The sequence below is a fragment of the Strix uralensis genome, chromosome 18 (genome assembly GCF_047716275.1).
Source record: "Strix uralensis isolate ZFMK-TIS-50842 chromosome 18, bStrUra1, whole genome shotgun sequence".
Taxonomy (NCBI): domain Eukaryota; kingdom Metazoa; phylum Chordata; class Aves; order Strigiformes; family Strigidae; genus Strix; species Strix uralensis.
The window spans coordinates 754053-772983 of record NC_133989.1 but is presented as its reverse complement, the minus strand read 5'-3'; the positions used below and the strand labels follow the sequence as shown (position 1 = coordinate 772983).

Sequence of the window (18931 nt, the reverse complement as noted above, 5' to 3'; positions counted from 1 at the left end):
CGTGAGCCGAGCGAGAAAAGTCTGTTTCTGCCAGCCCTGCGGCTGTTTGTCCCACGTCACCCAAAGCAAATTAAACACATCCTGAGCGCGGGACCTCGGGCTGCTGAGTGCATCCAAAGCTCTCGCAGGGTCAGGGAGGAAGAGCGGGCTTGTGCGGGCAGAGCCAGGCCCTGCGCGCTCCAGCGTGAGCCCAAACACGCTGGCACGTGGCACCGCCGATGGCTGCAGCGCCCGGGAGCAGCGCGGGGAGCGGGGCCGGCAGCTGCTGGGGGGCAGGGGGCTCCCACTGCCGCCAGCCCTCCCTCGGCCCCGGCCCCAGCCCCGCAGCAGCCTGGCAAGGGAGAGGGATCCCTGTACCCGGATAGCTGGAGAGCCGGGCAGCCCCCTGGACCCCCACCCCCCATGAGCCCTCCCTGTGTCCACGGGAATGGCTCAACCCTGCTCTGCCTGCACTGCTGGCACTGGGGGGTCTGGGAGGAGGAAGAGGGTGACGCTTTCCGTGGCTGCTCCCAAGTCTGACTGAGGGGAGTGGGTCCCCATGGCGGTACCCCGGAGCGCTCCGGTTCGTGCCGCGATGAGGCGGGCGCTGCTCCGGGTGGTGAGAGTGGCCGTGCCGACAACGGCGGGGCACCTGGCCGAGGCTCCCCCCGCCACCTGCGCGCCCCCAGCCCGTGCACGCACGCAGTGAGGCGGTGCAAGGCTGGCTTCATTAAATCCAGCTGCCCCAAGCTCTCCCTCCGCGAGGATCTGCTGCGCTCGCTCTAACCCCCCTCCCTCGTGGATGGTGATGGAGGAGGGGGCTCCCCCGGCCACGGCCGCAGCGCCGGCACCAGCTCTGCTCCTTCGCCGGGGATGCCGCCTTCCCAGGGCCCCTTCGCCCGCTGCCGCGCTGGGTAACACGGGGCTGCGCTGCTGTAAAATGGAGCCCAGAATCACCAGGAACGCCCAGCTCGTGGGGCTTCTCCTTGGTATCTGCTCTCAGCAGGTGCAGGCCTTGCCACGACACCGCCCGTACCAAAATCTCGGCATGCTCAGACCTCACCGTCACACCATCCGTACCAAAAAGCCCTTGGCCTTGCTGGAGGAGCTGCACCTCTCGCTGCAAACCCTCCCAGTGCGGCGCTGCGGCATGCCCCAGCCAAAAGCATCACCGGCAGCCAGGAGCCCCTCGCCAGGACCCACCCGAGCACCGGGGGTGCGGATCCAGCTGCGCCACTGGGCCGGGGTGCACCAGGATGTGGGGGAGCCCGGGACAGCCCGTGTGTGGGCCCTGTGGGGTGACCCCCCCCATACACCGTGACAGACCCCAACTGCTTTCAGGATGTCCCCGAGGTCCTCAGTACCTGCCACAGCCCTGGGGTGAGGAACCGACCACCAACCCCCCGGGCTCTGGGAGCAGAACGGGGTGAGGGGTCCTGGGGAGCGGGAGGGGACCCGTGGGGCCGAGGAGGGTTTCCAGCGTGCGGCTGCCTCTGGCGTGGGGGCCTGCAGCGTCCCGCCAAGGGCCAAAGAGGGGGTGTCCCAGGAACAAACCCCACCCTTGGTCCTGGCCCTGGTCAGTTTAAATCGCCTGAAGAATAACCAGTAACCAACCAAAGTCTGCTCCGGGGGTGAAACTTCTCAGGACCTCGCTCGTCACAAGCCACGCTGCTGCACAGGTCCTGAGGGCACCCCCAAACCCCGGGGACCCCGTGGGGGTGTGGGGTCTCTGCCCTCCACCCCTGCTACGTGTCCCGGGCCTGTTGGGTCCCCCCCTGGGGTGCAGAGGCCAGGCCAGGGCTGGCAGCATCGCCACAGCCCCGTGGGGCCAGAGACCCCCGGGGAAGGAGGGGGCGGCCGGCGGGGGCTGCCGAGGAAAGCGCCGGTCCCTGCGCCGTGCCCCCCCGCAGACACAAGGTTTCCAGCACATTTTCCTCCAACAGCAAAGTTTCCAGCACATTTTCCCTCCGGCCGCTGCGTCCCTCAGGGATGCGGTTACGGGAAGGCGGGGAGGGGGGGGGGGGGGGACACACGCGACACTGACCGCGGCCGTCCCGAGCAGCGCCCGGGCTCGGAGCGCGGGGGGAAGAGAACTTTATAAGGAGAAAACATTCCCCAAGTTTCTGGCACCTCGGTGTGGATGGCACAGCCCCTCTCCTCCCCCCACTTTTTTTTTCTTTTTTCCCTCCCCTCCTCTTAACCGGCGCCGCTTCCAGCCCTGGCCGGGGGGGGGCTCCGGGGGCCGGCGGCGAGGGGCGGCCGGGGCCGGCGCTCCCAAGCAGGAGCTGAACCCCCGTCGGCTTTTTTTTTTTTTTTTGGGTGGTTGTTTTAAATAGGTGGGACCAAAACCACTCCGTTTCCTGGAAAAATTGTTTTCCCTTTCTTCCCCTCCGCCATCCCCGGCGGGGGTGTGCGCGGCGGCGGGCGCGGTATAAATGGAGCGAGCGGCGGGGCCGGGCGGCGGGTGCTGAGGGGCACCGGGACCGGGACCGGGACCGGGACCAGGACACAGACACGGACACGGACACGGACACCATGGCCGAAGGTAAGTCCACAGGACAATCCCCCCCAGCAGGTGCTCAGGGTTTCTGGCACCCCCTGGATCCCCCCCCCCACGCCGTTCCGGAGCCCCCCACAACCCTCCCAGCACCCGCGGCATCTCCAGCGACTGGGAGCCGGTGCCAGAGTCAAACTGGGCGACAGGGAACGGGAAAGGGTAAAACGGGACGGCGATGAGGGGAGCACCGAGTCCTCCTGGGCCCCCTCGTGCTGCTCCCCACGCAGCTGCAAAGCTCTCGGCTGGCCGGAGCGAGTTGCAGAATGAAGTTTGGGGCTATTTAAAGCTTTTGGTGGTGTCGGAGAAGAGCGTTGGCAGCTGGACTGGGAACATGTGCCCAGGGCCCACCCTGGTGCGAGGAGGATTTCTGGTCAGAAGTAACGCTCTGGCCTTGGGAATCCTCCACGCGGGTGGCTCCCCAGAGCTGTGCGAGGGGGCAGAGACACCCCCCGCCTGCCCCAGCGCTGCCTCCAAACTCCCAGGAAAGGGGTCTGTGCGATAGCGATGGGGCCAGAACCCCGGGGGAGGCGGCATCGCCCTGCTGGGTGCCCGCGGGCTGAGCTGCAGCTCTCGCTCCTGTGTGGTGGTGCTGGGGACCCGGCTGCCCTCTCCATGCTTGTCCCTTGGCACTGATCACTCTGGGAAGAGACACCTGTGCTTTGAGAAACAATCTGCTTTTTGCTAAATCCCCTGCGGATGATAACCCTGGGTGACTGGGACGAGGAGGAGCCCAGCCCCGCTCTCTTAACGCACTTACTTGCAATAAGCCTGGCTGGGCGGCAGCGCGGTTCACACGGAGCCGTGCTTCTGCTCCCAGAGGGGGAGGTGACGAGGGAAAGGACCTTTCTGTGCCCTGGCCCCGCTCCGGGGCCCCCATGGACCTTGCCCTCATTTACGGGCAGTCCCAGCTCTCGCAGGGCAGTGGGGAGCGGCGATGAGCCCAACCGCCTCCCTGGGCTGTGCGCTGCAGGGTCCCCCCCGCCCGGGGAGCCGGGTTCCCATTTAGCTCGGGGCTGGTGGTTTCCATCCAGCACTGGCCCGGGGAGGGCTCAGTGACCACCACTGCTGGCACCGGGCAGGGCACAGCCACGGAGAGCCGTGGCAGGGGGGCGATGAGCCAAGCATCCCCCCTCCAAGCCGCCCCGGTCCCTGGCTGGCGCTGAGCTCCCCGCCTGCTCCCCTGCACTAAACACTTTTGCTTATTCTGGCAACCGCCAGAACACGCCGCGAGAGCATTCAAGGGTCACTGGCCTTGAACAGTGACGAACGATCACATCGCCCCAGCGCCGGGGGGAACGGGCACAGCCTGGCCTGGCCTGGGAGGGCGACTGGGGATCAGACACCCCTTTGTCACCGAATTCACGGTCAGCCTCACCGATTTGTCAGCAGTCGCGGAGCAGTGAAGCGGCCGGAGAGCTGCCCTCAGCCTGACTCAGGCACAAAACCATCCCTGGCATTCCCCCGGCTCAGCAGCGCTCCTTTGGGGTGGGGGCACACAGACAGGAACCCCCGGCCGACTCGGTGCCGGATGCCGCGAGCCCCGGGCCGGCTCTGGGGCAGGCGGTGCCCCTGCTCCGCGGTGATGGGCGCAGCCGGCACACGGAACAGGGCCCAGAGCTGGGTGGGGAGGGCAGCGCTCGGCTGCCGGCCTCTGCCCCAGCGATGCCCGGAGCCCGGCACGGCCACACACCCAGCACCCAGGTCCCAAAGCCCCGGGCTGAGGGTGGGGGGAGCAGACGCAGAGGGGAGAGGTTGTGCACGCCGCTGCCTTCGCAGAGCTGGTGCTGGAGACGTGGGACCTGCAGTGTGAGCGCAACGGGCGGGAGCACCGGACGGCGGAGATGGGCTGCCGGCAGCTGGTGGTGCGGCGGGGACAGCCCTTCACCATCACCCTGCGCTTCTCGGGCAGAGCCTACGAGGAGGGGGTGGACAAACTCGCCTTCAACGTCGAGACGGGTGAGTGCCGCCGAGCCCCTGCCCCACGCTCGCCCCATCGCACACAGACCCCGTCCCCATCCCCTCCCGGCAGAGGTTGGTGCTGTGCAGCTTTTATAGCAAGATGGAGAGAAAAGGTAGAAACTCTGCTCCATTACAAAAGCTGAAGGGAAGCGATAAAGAACTAAAACAAAAAGCCACTGCTGCCTCCTCCTCCTCCTGGGGCCCAGCCAGACTCAGCGCCACACCGGAGCTGCCGGTTCAGCAGGAAGTGCCTCGGCTGCGCGGGGGAACCCACCCAAGTCTCTTGCCCTTCCGAGAAACACCAGCAAAAGCGAATCTTTTCAGCCAGGGGCTTTCACAGGGCTTTCGCTGATGGCCTTTTTACCCAGCCACCCCTGACCCCCCATCACTCATCCCCAGAGCCGGGTTTGCTCAGGAAGCACAAACTCTGCAGAAAGGAAACGTTCACTCCCGTTGCGTCCCCCCGAGCGGTGCCGCAGCTGGTGCCCGGGCGCAGCATCCAGCAGGTTCCGGGGGCTTCTCCCACTGCTGCTGGAGTCCTGGCAAGAGCCCACAGGGAGGGGCAGGGACGGGGACGTCACTCCTGTGGCCAGAGCTGGGCACAGGCACCGGGCAGGGGCTCGGCCCCTGCCAGCTCGGAGCAAAGGGAGAGGAAACTTTCTTGGGCAAGAGTTATTTTGGGGCTGCAGTGTCCTGCTGAGTCAGCCAGGCCAGAATTCAAATTGAAACTGCACCCGGGTTTCCTCACAGCGTAAAACACTCTTTTCCTCCAAAAGCTCCGATCCCACTGTGGGGTGACAAACACGAACCCAGCACCCCCCAGCTTCACCCTAAACCGGCGGCTCCCCCGCTGCCCCCCCGTCCCAAGGCAGCTGTGGCAGGGGCTCACCCACCCCCCGAGTTTTTAGGAGGTGGTGCCGCATCCTGGGCCATCCCCGGCTGGTTTTGCCAGCGAGGAGAAGCCCCACAGCACCGAAGACACAGGCCAGTGGTGGCTGTCATCGGGCTGGAGCACGGCCCTGGTGCTCGTGGGAAAGGGGCAAAGGTGCTTCGGCTCTCGCCAAGGCCCACGGCCACGACCCCTCATGAGGGCTGGACCCGCAGCCCCGTCGGGGTGGGGGCTGCCAGACCTGCCGCCCCCCCCAACAGTGAAACCACCGAGGCTGCGTGTCACCTCCCGCGGGAAAGGGGGGAAACGGCTCCGTGCAAAGATATGGGCTGTATTTTTAAAGCAGCTGCATTTGAAGAGCCCTGCTCAGGCGCCTGGGGCCCTGCGGGGATGCCGCGGGCTTTGCAGGCAGGGAGGAGGAGGAGGAGGTGGCGGCAGGCTCCCATGGCTGCCCATCCTCTGCCAAAGGGACAGGGTTAGCTCAACCCGTCCTCCCCGAAAGGCCAGAGAGGAGAAACCGTGTCACTCTCATGAGTTCATGAGTATTTTTGGTGACTCGCCTGGCGTCCTGCCCACGCTGCGGGCGAGGGCTGGCGGGGGACCAGCGGAACGTGGCGGCACCGCAGCCCTGGCTCCCGCCAGCCCCACACAGGCCCCGGCACGGCCGTGGAGCCGCGCTTGGCTCACCGCTGCCTGGCGGAGCGGCGCTGGGAGCCGGCTCGGCGCAGGTGGCCTGGCCACAGCCGTGGGTGCCGAGGGGCTGGCGGGGATCGCGCCGTCCCGGGCTCGGGCTGTGGCCACTGATGTAATCACTAATTGTGGGATGTTTGCAGCAACGCCTGAGCCTGCGCACACACATCACGGGGCTCCCGCTGAGAGCACCCCGGGGCTCACAGCTGGGCTGTGCTGGGGCCCCCACGCCGCGGGCACAGGGACACGGTGGTTCTGCTGCAAGCAGAGAGAGGAGGGGGTGCAGCTGAGGGGGGGGGGGGGCATGGCCCTGCCTGGGGTGAGCACCCGTGGGTGAGTCCCTCCCTCCTGCCCCTTCCCAAACAGCGAGGGACATGCCTGAGCTGCCCTGCACCCCCAGTACCCCATAAACCAGCCAGCAAACACACTGGGTTGCAAGAGCCAAGGGCCGGGCAGTTGCCACAGGGTGGGGGGCATGGGAACCCCGTGGGGTGCATGGGGGGAAGGTCCCCACGGTGTGGGGCTCCCAGAGCCCCCAGGAGAGCTGATGCTGACATGCTCTTCCTTGGCAGGGCCCTGCCCCGTCGAGACATCGGGAACCAGGTCCCACTTCGCCGTGACGGACTTCCCGGAGGAGTCGGGCTGGAGCGCCGTGATCCAGCAACAGGACGGGGACTCCCTCTCCATCTCACTCTGCTCCCCCCCCAGTGCCCGCGTCGGCCGCTACAGCCTGACGCTGGAGATGTCCACGGGCTACCAGGGCGCCAGCTGCCACATCGGGGACTTCGTTCTGCTCTTTAATGCCTGGCACCCAGGTGAGGCTTTCACCTTCCCGGGTAAGACGAGCACGAGCCACCCCCCAGCTCTGCCGGCACATCCCTGGGGGTCTCACACAATCACAGAATCATCTCGGTTGGAAAAGCCCTTGAAGCTCCTCCAGTCCAACCATTAACCTCACACTGACCGTTCCCAACTCCACCAGATCCCTCAGCGCTGGGTCAACCCGACTCTTCAACCCCTCCAGGGATGGGGACTCCCCCCCTGCCCTGGGCAGCCCATTCCAACGCCCAACAACCCCTTCTGCAAAGAAATCCTTCCTAAGAGCCAGTCTGACCCTGCCCTGGCGCAGCTTGAGGCCATTCCCTCTTGGCCTGGCGCTGGTTCCTTGGCTCAAGAGACTCATCCCCCCTCTCTGCACCCTCCTTTCAGGGAGTTGTAGAGGGCCATGAGGTCTCCCCTCAGCCTCCTCTTCTCCAGACTAAACCCCCCCAGTTCCCTCAGCCGCTCCCCATCAGACCTGTGCTCCAGACCCTGCACCAGCTCCGTTGCCCTTCTCTGGACACGCTCGAGTCATTCAAGGTCCTTTTTGGAGTGAGGAGCCAATAGTGTCACACCATGGCAGACCCCAGGTACCCCAAGCCCTGCCCTGAGCTCAGACCTAAGCAGAAATCCCCCCTTTGCTTTGACTTCCACACAGTCCCCACAGCAGGTTGGGGCCACAAGCACTGTCCCCCCGCCCCAGGACACGCACAGCCCCTTTCCCAGTCCGGGCTGCCCACGGGTGCTCACCTCTGTGGTGCTGGTGCGAAGTCCTGAGCAACCCCCAGCAGCAGCTCCCAACTAGGTAGCAGGCAGAGGAAAAGCCCCTTATTACCCCTAATTACCCCTAATTAATTGCCCCCACCTGGCCTTGCCCACCCTCCCACCCCCGCAGGGCTCGGGGTGCTCCCAGGGCCGGCCGTGACCATCCTGCTGGGATCGGGGCTGCCTGCTCACCGCAGGGTGTAACAACCCCGGGCAAACGACAGCCGGGACGTTCATCTGTCCACGTCCTTCCTCTGCCCCGAGCACCCCCGGGCCGTCCCGCTCCAGCTCCCCCCCGGCCAGGCCCGGGCTGAAACGCCCAATTTCCTGAATCCCAAACACTCCGGGCTGGCTCTGCCGAGATAAGGACCTTTAGGAAGCTTTGCTGGCCCAGCGCTGTGCCGAGCACCGGCGCTGGGGATGTGCGTCTTGGGTTTTTTTCTGAAAACATTTCCAGTAAATGGTGATTTTTCCATCAGTAACTGCTGTGTGAGCAAAATAGCTCCAGCTGCGATCTCAGCCAGTGCTCCCGATTCCCACCGCTCGCTTCTCCCACCAGGGAGGTTCCCCCTCCTGGGAAAAGACCCGACTCTGTAAAACAAAAGGGAGGAAAGAGAATAGAATGGAAAAGAAAACCCCAAGCCCGCTGAAAATTTTTCATCAGCTCAAATCAACTTGGGTCAAAATTCTCCAAGCAGCTGTTTCAGATGGGAGCAGTTCCAGCCCCTGTTGCCTCATTTCCCACCAGATCCATCTCCAGTCCCTGCCCGGCACATCCCAGGGACCGGGGAGCCCTGAGCGGGGCGGGGGCTGTGGGGCAGAGCCCCGTCCCCACCTCTCGCTCTCCCCACAGAGGACACGGTTTTCCTCCGAGATGAGGATGAGCGCTGCGAGTACGTGCTGTCCCAGCAAGGGCTCATCTACCAGGGCACCCGCGACTACATCACCTCCACCCCCTGGAACTTTGGCCAGGTGAGCAGGGCACGGCTCCCTGGGACCCCCAAACCCCCCAGGACCCCTGGCTGAGCCCAGCCCGCGCAGCCCTGGCGAGGCAGGGCACGGGGGCTGGTACCCCGTGTGCGCCCCTGAACGTGCACCCCAAACGCCGGCAGTGATCTCAGGGAGAGTGCGGATCATGAGACAAAAAAGGGAATTTCCACGAGGGGAACGTGCTGATTTTGAAGCATGGGGGAGCAAGGGGAGCGTTCCTGTGCGGCTCCTGGGGGCCCCGGGGCTGCACGCTCCTAATCGGGGAGGCCCCACGCTGCGCTGGGAGCTGGCGCCCGATAACGCGCTCCCCGGCACCGCGCTGGCTGCGCCGATAAGGCAGCGCCCGCGTTACAGCCCCCCGCGACCGCGCTGGGCCCCAGCGACCGCGCTGGGCCCCAGCGCAGGGGAGCCCCGGCCGTACCCCCCCTCAGGGCTCTGGGCTGTCCCAGAGGGGCTGCGGGAGCGGGGGGTGCCTGTGGTCCCCGCCAGATCCAGGCCTCAATTCGGGGAAGGGCTGTGACTCAGCCGGCGATGGGAAATCGGTGGTTTTCCCGGCGATCGGGTCGGTGCCTGACCCCGATGCGGCGGCTGCCGGCAGCAGGATCCGGCCCCGGTGCGAGGGCGGGAGCTCGCCTCGGGCTTTGCCGGCCGAGCCTCTGCCGGCCCCTCGCCGCGGTGGCACAAAGAGGGGACGTCACTCGGCGGGTGCTGACTTGGGGAGGGGACCCCAGGGCTGCATGGGCCCCCCATGCCTGGCAGCTCCGCTTGCAGGGGCATCGTGGTGAGCTGGGAACGGGGGAGCCCCCGTGCGCTGTGGGGACCTCACACACCTTTTCTCCCCGCTCTGCACCAGTTCGAGGAGGACATCTTGTCCATCTGCCTCAAGCTGCTGGACACGAACCCCAAATTCCTGAGGGACCAGGACCAGGATTGCTCCCGCCGCAACGACCCCGTGTACATCGGCAGGGTGGTGAGCGCCATGGTGAGTCCCGTGGGGCTCCCCAGGGTCCCCAGCACCCCACGTCCCCCCAGCGACAGCTGTGACAGAGAGGTGGCCTTTGCTGTTCCCCGCCAGTTACACCAGTTCTCTTCCTTGGGGTGTTTCGCATCCCCTTTACAACCTTTCCTGCTATTGCTTTTATATTGTATAGATATAAATGATCCTTTTAAGAGGAGAGAGTGGGCACACGCCACCCCAGGAGCAGCCTTTGCTCCTCGCTGGCTGCTGCAGGTTATCCGACTCAAACACCAACCCCAACTCCCAGGCCTCTAAAATCCAGCCCCAATTAGCACATCCTAATTACAGTCTCCCCGCCCACCCACGTTCCTGCTCCCTCGTGCATCCCCGCCAGCTCTTGCACAGCTCCAGGGTGGCTGATGGGGGTGACAGCACGTGGGAGCTGGGGGAAGATCCTTTCCCCCCCTCTCCAGCCTGCTCCTGCCCCTCCCCACCCACCGTCCATCCCTCTTGTCCCGCCGCAGGTAAATTGTAACGACGAGGACCGGGGGGTGCTGGCGGGGCGGTGGGACAACCATTATGAAGACGGGATGAGCCCGATGGCCTGGATCGGGAGCGTGGATATTCTCAAGAGGTGGAAGAAGTTTGGGTGTCAGCCCGTCAAGTACGGCCAGTGCTGGGTCTTTGCGGCTGTGGCATGTACTGGTGAGAGCAGACGTCTCCCCTGTCCCCCTCCCCGCAGGACGGGGTCACCCGTGGCCCCCCATCGCCCACCCCGGCCCCCTGCCCTCCACTGGCTCCCTGGGCTGCAGCAGGAAGGAACAATTTGATTACAATTAGCCCGCAGTGATTGCTTAGCAATTAAAGTCTCAGTTATTCTAATTTGTCAGGAAATGGAGGGAAAAAACCGATAGAAAAGGGCTCTGGCTTTTCAATTAGCGATTCCTCCCCAGCCAGGCAGAGAGGGAGGGGCTGGATGCCCAGCACAGGAGAGGGAAAGTGGCTTTAAGGTCAAGTTTGCAATAAAGTCATGGATCCACTGAGATCAAAACAATTTCCCTGTCACTGGGGCAGAGGGGTTGGGGCAAAAGAGAAGGAAAAATTCCAGGCTCACTTCTGTTGAGAAGTGCGCACACACACACACACACACAGACAGACACACACGCACGCACACACGCACACACACACACGCACACTTGCACGCTCGTGCAGTTTCACCCTGAGAAAAACACTGCACTTGTGTGCGTGTGCATTTATCTATCACAGATATACGAGACCCTTTTTAGAGGAGAGAAATAGCAGAAAACTAAAGTGGATTTTCCGCAACTCACAGAAGTTTATAGCCTCCCTTTGAAGCGCTGTAACTACCTCCCCATTCCCCGGGGAGCTCCGCTCGCAGTAGAAGGCAGCTGTGAGATTAAATAAGAGGTTGCAGCGCGCTGCTGCCCGTGCACTCCCTCAAAAGCACTCGCAGCCGCTTTTGCGCCTTTTTTCTCCTGCCATATCAAAACCCGGCAGGCTGTTGGCGCCGCGTGCCACCCATCTCGCCCGCGGCGACTGCGGGAACCAGCTCGTCCTGCGGCTGAGTCCCTGGGCACCCCTCTGAGAAGGGGAGGGAGGGGCAGGAGCCATGTGGACCCTGGGCTGGGCAAACCCGGGGCTCCACGGGACAGGAGCCCCGTCACCCCGGACCCCCCGGGGCCAGGACCCCGTCTCAGCCTGCCCTGTCTCCCCGCAGTCATGCGGTGCCTGGGGGTCCCCAGCCGGGTGGTGACCAACTACAACTCAGCCCACGACACCAACGGCAACCTGGTCATTGACCGCTACCTCAGCGAGCTGGGGGTGGAGGACCAGCGCTCCAGGGACATGATCTGGTGAGCGGCACGGCGGGTCCCCAGCCTGCCCCCCCCCACCTCCCCGGGGCAGCCACAGCCTCTTGCGCCAGGGGAGCCCGAGGCCCCTACATCCCGTCTTCCCTTGCAGGAACTTCCACTGCTGGGTGGAGTCCTGGATGGCCCGTCCAGACCTGGCAGACGGCTACGATGGGTGGCAGGCGCTGGACCCGACGCCCCAGGAGAAGAGCGAAGGTACGGCGAGCCCAGCGCGGGTGCTCCGTCCCCCCCCCGGCGTCTTGCCCCCGAGGTGGCCGAGCCCCAGGCAGTGACGGTGGCCCCGCTCCCCACAGGGGTTTTCTGCTGCGGGCCGGCCCCCGTCAGAGCCATCAGGGAGGGCGACCTGCAGCTGAAGTATGACATCCCCTTCGTCTTCGCGGAGGTGAACGCCGACGTGGTGTACTGGGTGGTGCAGCGCGACGGGTCGCAGAAGAAGAGCATCCACTCCTCGGTCGTGGGGAAGAACATCAGCACCAAGAGCGTGGGCAAGGACAGCAGGGAGGACATCACCCACACCTACAAGTACCCAGAGGGTATGGGGCGGCAGTGGGGGCAGAGATGCCCCGGTAGGGGGGTGGCTGTTGGGAAACAGAGTGGGAAAATGATTAATTAATGCAGCAACTGCCCCAGGGATCAGGGCAAAGCAGCCCGGACCGTGCCCTCCTGGTACCCCCCTGGGAACCACGGGGTTTTTTTACGCACCGTAGGGTCTGAAAAGGAGAGGGAGGTGTTTGCGAAGGCAGAGCACGAGACGCGCTCCCTCAGGGAGGAGGACGAGGGGCTGCACCTCAAGATCAAGCTGACGGAGGGTGCAAACAACGGCTGCGACTTCGACGTCCTCGCCGTCATCAACAACAACGCGGACGTGGAGCGGGTCTGCAGGCTCATGCTCTGCGCTCGAACCGCCGGCTACAACGGCACCGTCGGGCCCCAGTGCGGCATGAAGGACCTGCTGAACGTCACCCTCGCGCCCCGCGAAGGTAAGAGACCGGCTGGCGGCGAGGAGAGAGGGTACTTCGGTGAGGACCGGGGTCGGGTCAGTCGTTTTCCCACGTTCAGCTGCATCCCTGGGGTCTGTGGTGAGGCCACGGTGCCAGGGCTGGGGATGGGTCCCCCCAGCAGAGCACCACATCCCGCTCGGGACCTGGGGTCAGCACGAGCCTCCCTGCAAACACGGCGTGAGCCAAGGCTTCGCTCTCACCTTCCCCATCCCCGCTCCCCCAGCCCGGCCCTGCCCCGCACCCCAGGGGTTGTTGTACCCCCACCAGTTGTACCCCCGCCACCAGTTCGTCCAGTCAGAGCGCTCCAGCCCGGCGTGGGGCAGCAGCTGGAGGTTTCTGTTTAATCCTGTGGAGTAACAGCAGCCTTAAAGCACAGCCTTAAAGCTGAGCCCGCTCCCAGAGCTTGTACTGGGTGTTTATCCACCCGGCAGCCCCGTGTCACCCCCTTCCCCAGCGACGGAGCCCCGGGCTGGCGGGGGCTCGTGCGAGCGGCCGCTCTGTCATGAGGCTGCTCGGTGCTGGGGGCTTCTTCCTTAGTTCCCGACCCCTGCGGAGATTCAACCTGTGATGGAAGGGTGAGGAGCAGAGCTGGGGCAGGGGCTGGGAAGGCGTTTAGAGCAGGACAGAAGTTGCTGCCGAGGGAGCGAGCGGTGCAGGGCAGAGCTGGGCTGGGCTGGCGTCTCCGGCGGGATTTCCCCCGGGCAGGGGGAGCGGGAGCGGCCCCGGTCGCAGCCTGGGGGGAGCAGAGGCGCCGGGCTCTGTTGGCCGGGCTGGGTGCGGCAGCGCTGAAGCTCTCGGCGTCTCCTTGGGCGGCCACGACGTCTCACAGCGCTTCGCCACGGAGCTCTCCGGGCGCAGGATGGCTGAACCTTCATTTGCTTTGTTACAAATTAGCGTTACCGCCTGGTAATTAAACAAGAGTTTTGATTTATGTCAGTTTTCCACAGGCCCTTCAGAGCCTGGAAACGTTAATACATCTAGAACAGACTAATTTTTAATCTACGCCAAGCTCTGCTCTGCTAACGGGCTGTACCAAGCGCAGCGCTGGGCTCTCTGCTGTTTCTTGAGCTGCATTAAGGGAGTAACGACCGTGGCTGCTCTCGGCGCCACCCAGAGAAGCGGGACGCTGCCTCTGCTCACGCTGAGCCCCACTCCCCATGGTGTTGGCAGGTCCCGGTGCCCACAGAGCTGCTCTGGACCCCTCTGCAATGGGGTCAGACAGAACGGTGGGGTCGGAGCCCCGCTGGCCTTCAGGGTCTTTCACATTCCCGTCCACAAGCCAATCCACCATCGTTTCCTCTGTGATTTTAATTACGAGCTCCTGAAGCTTCTTCCCCCCAGCTCCTGCCTGGGCATACGGACCCCGGGCCTCCCCCCGTTGCCGCCCTCAGGGAACCCCGACACGGGGAGCCCAGCCGGAGCGGGGCCGGGCCCGTCCCTGTCCCCGCAGCCTCAGCCGATGCTCCAGCACTTCCTGTCCTCGCCGGGGACGCCGGGGCTTCGCTGCCAGCGGTCACAGCCTCGCCGGCTCCTTCCCCGGGGCAGCTCTGCAGCTGGCTGCCTCCAGCCTCCCTCCTCCCCTGCGCAGCCCAGTCCTCCACGGGCTCTGGGATAAACACTGCTCAGAGCTGAGCGAGGGCAGCTGCCGGGGGGTTGGGCTGCCTCCCGCCACCGACCCCCAGCAGCGCCCCGAGGCCCCGGCTGGGCACAGGGTGACCGGCTGCAGGTATCAGCGGCTCCTTTGGGAAACGCCGGTGATCTGGGGGTTAACGACAGCCAAATATAACCTGTTTCCTTTGGGAAGTGATTAGGATTGACACCCCCAGCACAGGCTTGTTCGGGGGCTCCCCCCAGTTCTGGGGGAACCCCAGCCCTCCCAAGACTTTCCCGTCCTCACAAGGTGCCTGGAGAAGCTCCTGGGGAGCCCTGACCAGCCCAGCAGCAGGGCTGGGGCGCTGGGTCGGGGAGGGGGTGAGCCCTGACCCCCCTCTGCTTCCCCTTCCAGATAAGTGTGTGCCGCTGCGTGTCCTGTACGAGAAGTACAGGGAGAGCCTGACCCAGGACAACCTCATCAAGGTGGTGGCTCTCCTGACCGAGTACCAGACCGGCGACGTCATCGTGGCCGTCAGGGATGTCTACATCCAGAACCCCGAGATCAAGATCAGGGTAAGGACCCAGCACCCCGTCCCAGGGGGGTTGGGGGGGACATTTCCCACTGCAGTCACCCCGGGGGGTTGGTCCCAGTGACCCGAGCCCTGGGGCTGGGGCAAGCCCACCATGGTGGGGATGGGCAGCAGGTCCTGCACCCCTGGGGACCAGTGTCCTCGGGGACCTGGCTCAGCCCCGCCAGGCTCAGGGCAGTGGGAGCACTGCGGCCCCCGGGCATGGCAGTGCTGGGGCTCCAACCCCTCCTGGTTGCAGATTTTAGGGGAGCCGATGCAGAATCGGAAGCTGGTGGCAGAGATCAGCCTGGTGAACCCCCTCGCAGAGCCCCTGAGCAACGGCCTGTTCATGGTGGAGGGCGCTGGCCTCACCGACGGGCAGCAGATCAAGGAGCTGTAAGAGCTTTTCCTCCCTTCACCCGGCCGGGCCCTTGGGAAGGGGTGGGGGGGTGGATTTTTGTGCCTGGAGGCCCCCAGGGCTCCACTGGGGGCACAGCGGGAGCTGGTGCTGCACTGGTCCCCACGGAGGGGGGGGCTCAGCCGCACCATGGGGGTCCCTGCTCCCCAGCACCGTCCTGCGGGGGGGCCGAGTTGCCATGAGGGAGAGGGGCCACCCCGCTGACCCCCTGCTCTCCCCCAGTGAGGAGCCCGTGGAGCCACAGGCGGAGGTCAAGGTCAGGCTGGATTTCGTGCCGCACCAGGCGGGGCTGCGCAAGCTGATGGTGGACTTTGAGAGCGACAAGCTGACGGGGGTGAAGGGCTACCGCAACGTCATCATCGCACCCCAGCCCAAGTGAGCGGCCGTGGTGCCCCCCCACCGCAGAGACGCTGCCTCCCCTCCCGCTGCGGGGCTCGCCAGCACCCCCCCTCGCTTTAGCCCGACGGTCCCAGTGGCCTGTGGTAGGAAACCACCAAAGCCCAGCCTGGCCCCGACGTGGCGGCCGCGGCGCCACGCTCCCCCCCCCCGCCCCGGGAGTGCTCGGTGCTGCAGGGAGAGAATTGACAGGAGCGGGGACAGGAGAGAGGGGCCAGGGGCATTTCGGGGCTCCCTGCAGCAGCCGCTGGCTTCACCCCGCGGGGTGGAAAGGTCCCCATCCTGCCTGTCCCCCAGCCTGGGCACAGCAGGGACCCCCTGAGCCCCCCAGCCTGGCGCAGCCGGGCAGCGGCCGCCCCCCCTCTCCCTGCAGCGCCGACAGCCCCGGCCCGCACAGCAGATTTCACAGAGCGAACAGCAGAGCGACCTCCAGCCCGACCGCGCTCGGCCAGGCTCACGCGTGCCCCTGCCATTCTCTGAACGCAACGCAGTAGCGAAAAGATGGTGTACTGTGAGCTCAGAGCTGTTTATATGCTATATACATATATAACAAATTATTTATAGCTATATAAATATATATTGCATATAACCCTACTACGTAGGTAAAGCTTTAATAACTGTTTCTGTCACTACAAACACTGTGCAGTGAGGGATGGGATGGTACCTTGACATGAATTAACCGTGCAAGCACTGAATAAAAACTCTTTTTCACTTTCAAAGCCAGACCTGGCCCTTCTTGAGCTCCCTCTCCAAAGAGTGGCCCCCAGCAGCTCCTCGCCCAGTGCCTGAGCGGGTGGGGGGCAAGTTCACCCCCAGCCCAAGCTGTGGGTTTGCTGCTGTGGCCAGCGGTTGCCATGCTAAAGCCACACTGTCACCTCCCTGTGCCCTGAGCCGCAGAGCCGGCACAGCCCGGCCTTCGGGGTTGAGCGTCTTATCCCAAGATGAGAAGTCCTGCCGTACCCAGAGGGAGCGGTGACCCTGCGGCAGATGCCACACGTTCCCGGGGCGTTACAGCAGGAATGGCACCGTGCTGCGACTGCGCACAAAGAACAGGGGAGAACCTGCACAGGAAATTAAACCAAGAGATTTTGCACGCGCAGGCTCTCGTCGGGGCTGCCCACGGGCAGCTGCCAGCGCAGGCGGAGAAAGGGCAAGGCCAAGGCACGAGAAACCCACCTGGGAGCGAGCAAAAAGGGGTGTCAGGGATGGGGAGGGAGGGCAGGGATTTGTCTCAAGCCTGAAGAGGGGTCAAGGCACCGCAAAGCACTTCCCACGCTGGAACACAACCCTCCTGCTTTCTCCCCGCACACATCGTGGGAGCCTGCCCCTGTTAAACAAACACCAGAAGGACCATTCCGGAACTGGCGGGCTCCTGCTGCAGCCGAGGGTTCCCACATCCACAGCAGCCCCGGGCAGAGGGGACGCGCCCGGCCCAGGCACCACCCACCCCAACTGGGGGACAGTCCGTAGCAGAAGGGGACCCCGCTGGCTGAGCCCACCCCTGGCCGGCCCCAGCCCCCCTGAGGATCTGGGGTGGATGGGGAGCTGGGAGCCTTCCCCACCCAGGACAACCCGTCCTCCCGCTGCCCTTTCTGTTTATCTTTCGGATGAGATACGATCTCCACGTGCAGCGTTCGAGGCGCAGCTGCTCGCCTCGCCCCAGCCTGGCGGGGGGCCCACGGCCACACGTCCCAGCGCCCCGGCTCCGCTCACCCCCAGGGAGGACAGGCAGGAGCTGCTGCGAGGGGCTGGGGTGGGCGCTGCTGGGCCCCGGCTCCGCGCAGGGCAGAGGGTTCGTTGCCGACAACATCTTTCAAGACAACGCTCCAGCACGGCCACACGACCCTTCGCCCCCCCACCTCGGGGGGGTTTAACCACCACATCCCCCTCCTCCTTTTGGCGAATGTAACCAGAGAAGGTGGCGGGGCTGCAGTGGGGATGCTGGTGGGGAGGAAGGGTCTGGGATGGCTGAGGAGCTGCCAGGAGCAGCTCTGCGAGGGACAGAAACCCAGAGTGCCCACCCCGTGGAGCGCGGGAGGGACAGGAGTTCCAGGAGAGACGGGGACCCTCTCCCCCTCCTGCGGCCGGGCCCACGCCAGCCCCCAGCTCCGGCAGCATCAACCCCCCGAGCAGAGCGCCGCAAAGGAGCAGCAGTGCCCGAAAGAGTTAACAGCACGAACCCAGCGCTGCCTTCCCTTGTCAGGAACATTCCTCAGAGCCAGCGATGATGCACAGCCCTACTTTAAAGAGCATTTGTTACACACAGCTCTGCTGAGCCAGGCTGCAAGCTGCTCAATGCCTGGTTTAAAAATAACCGGCAGCTCCTCTGGTTCGAAGCTGGGTCCTGATAAAATAAACATTAGCACAGCTATTTCTGAAGGTCACTCCCATCCATCTGAGGCTCGGCAGAGCAAGGCTGCTTGGACGAGAAACGAGCTCGTAAGAGACTCCAAATGGTGCATTTAGGGTTTGGCTGGCGCTCAGGCTGGTTTCTCCCCATTATCCAGCCACCACCCCCCCTTCCAGACTGTTTGCAGAGCCCAATGAATTACTTAAGGCACCTCCACCAAGTCCACGGGTGTTTGCCCCACACACCTTCTTAGTCGCCCTTTAAGGACCGCGAGAACCGCGTGACTGCCGCGCCCCCCCTGGGCAGAGCGGGCCCCTCGGCCGCCACAGCCTGGGACAGCTTCCCCGCGCCCACCCCCGGGTCCCCCAGTGCTGGACTGTGCTACAGCCACGAGACTCCTCGGCCCTCCTGCCAAGCAAGAGATAAATTATAAGTTAAATATTTACAGCATCCATTGCACAGGAGGATTTGTAATTCAGCATTAGCCCAAGTGCCAAAGCACTGCGAGACTGTTTACGCGCAGGGGAGAGGTTATTAATACATCTCAGCTCGCCAGAGATGCTGACTTGCCAAGAAGTGACTCTAAACTCATTTTAGACTTGAGGACCTTTAACTTACCTTCACTGATGGATCTAGAGTAGAACAAACCACCATAAATCAGCGTGCACAAGTACAATCCTGTGGGATTTTCAAATCCCACGACCCCTCCGAAGCTCTCCCTCCTTTTCTGCTAACACAGACGTGTTTTTACACTCGCTGAACCGAGGGGACACCTGAGGCACCAGCAAGCAGCGAGAAGAAAACACATTAAAAACCCCAGATGGCAAGAGCTGCCGCGGGAAGCCATCGCCCTTTTGCAAGGCCACAGGAGGGGCAGGACACCACGAGAGACGCTCCTCTCAGTGTGGCCATCGAGTAGAGCCTCAACCCCAACAGCCCTTCTGTGTCTGCTCAAACCCCTCAGGCAGCCCCCAGAGGGGGAACAGCCCACAGCCCACCCCACGCTGCTGTCCCAGCTCTGCTGGCTGCCCCCCGTCCTGCCCAGGCTGCACTCCCAGACAAACCAGTAAGGAGACTGGGGAGAGCCGGCCAGGCGCTTGCAGCGG

The 18931-nt window shown here is 64.3% G+C and overlaps 1 protein-coding gene and 1 long non-coding RNA gene across 3 annotated transcripts; one reads left to right on the top strand and one right to left on the bottom strand.

Moving 5' to 3' along the window:
* Window positions 1–2267: 2267 nt before the first annotated feature.
* TGM2 (transglutaminase 2) lies at window positions 2268–16194 on the top strand. Its single transcript, XM_074888682.1, has 13 exons — window positions 2268–2524; window positions 4313–4492; window positions 6647–6889; window positions 8512–8630; window positions 9502–9630; window positions 10131–10311; window positions 11345–11480; window positions 11590–11693; window positions 11792–12031; window positions 12206–12478; window positions 14505–14665; window positions 14921–15057; window positions 15302–16194. The coding sequence occupies exons 1-13, from the start codon at window positions 2515–2517 to the stop codon at window positions 15456–15458; spliced, it is 2070 nt and encodes a 689-aa protein (XP_074744783.1). The 5' UTR covers window positions 2268–2514; the 3' UTR covers window positions 15459–16194.
* On the bottom strand, window positions 16068–18931 carry LOC141951882 (uncharacterized). Of its 2 annotated transcripts, none has more exons than XR_012631473.1 (3): window positions 18444–18931; window positions 16652–16802; window positions 16068–16536 (listed from the first exon to the last, which is right to left on the bottom strand). It is a non-coding gene; the product is annotated as an uncharacterized LOC141951882 (long non-coding RNA). The 2 variants fall into 2 exon arrangements; XR_012631474.1 differs by having other exon boundaries at window positions 16652–16796.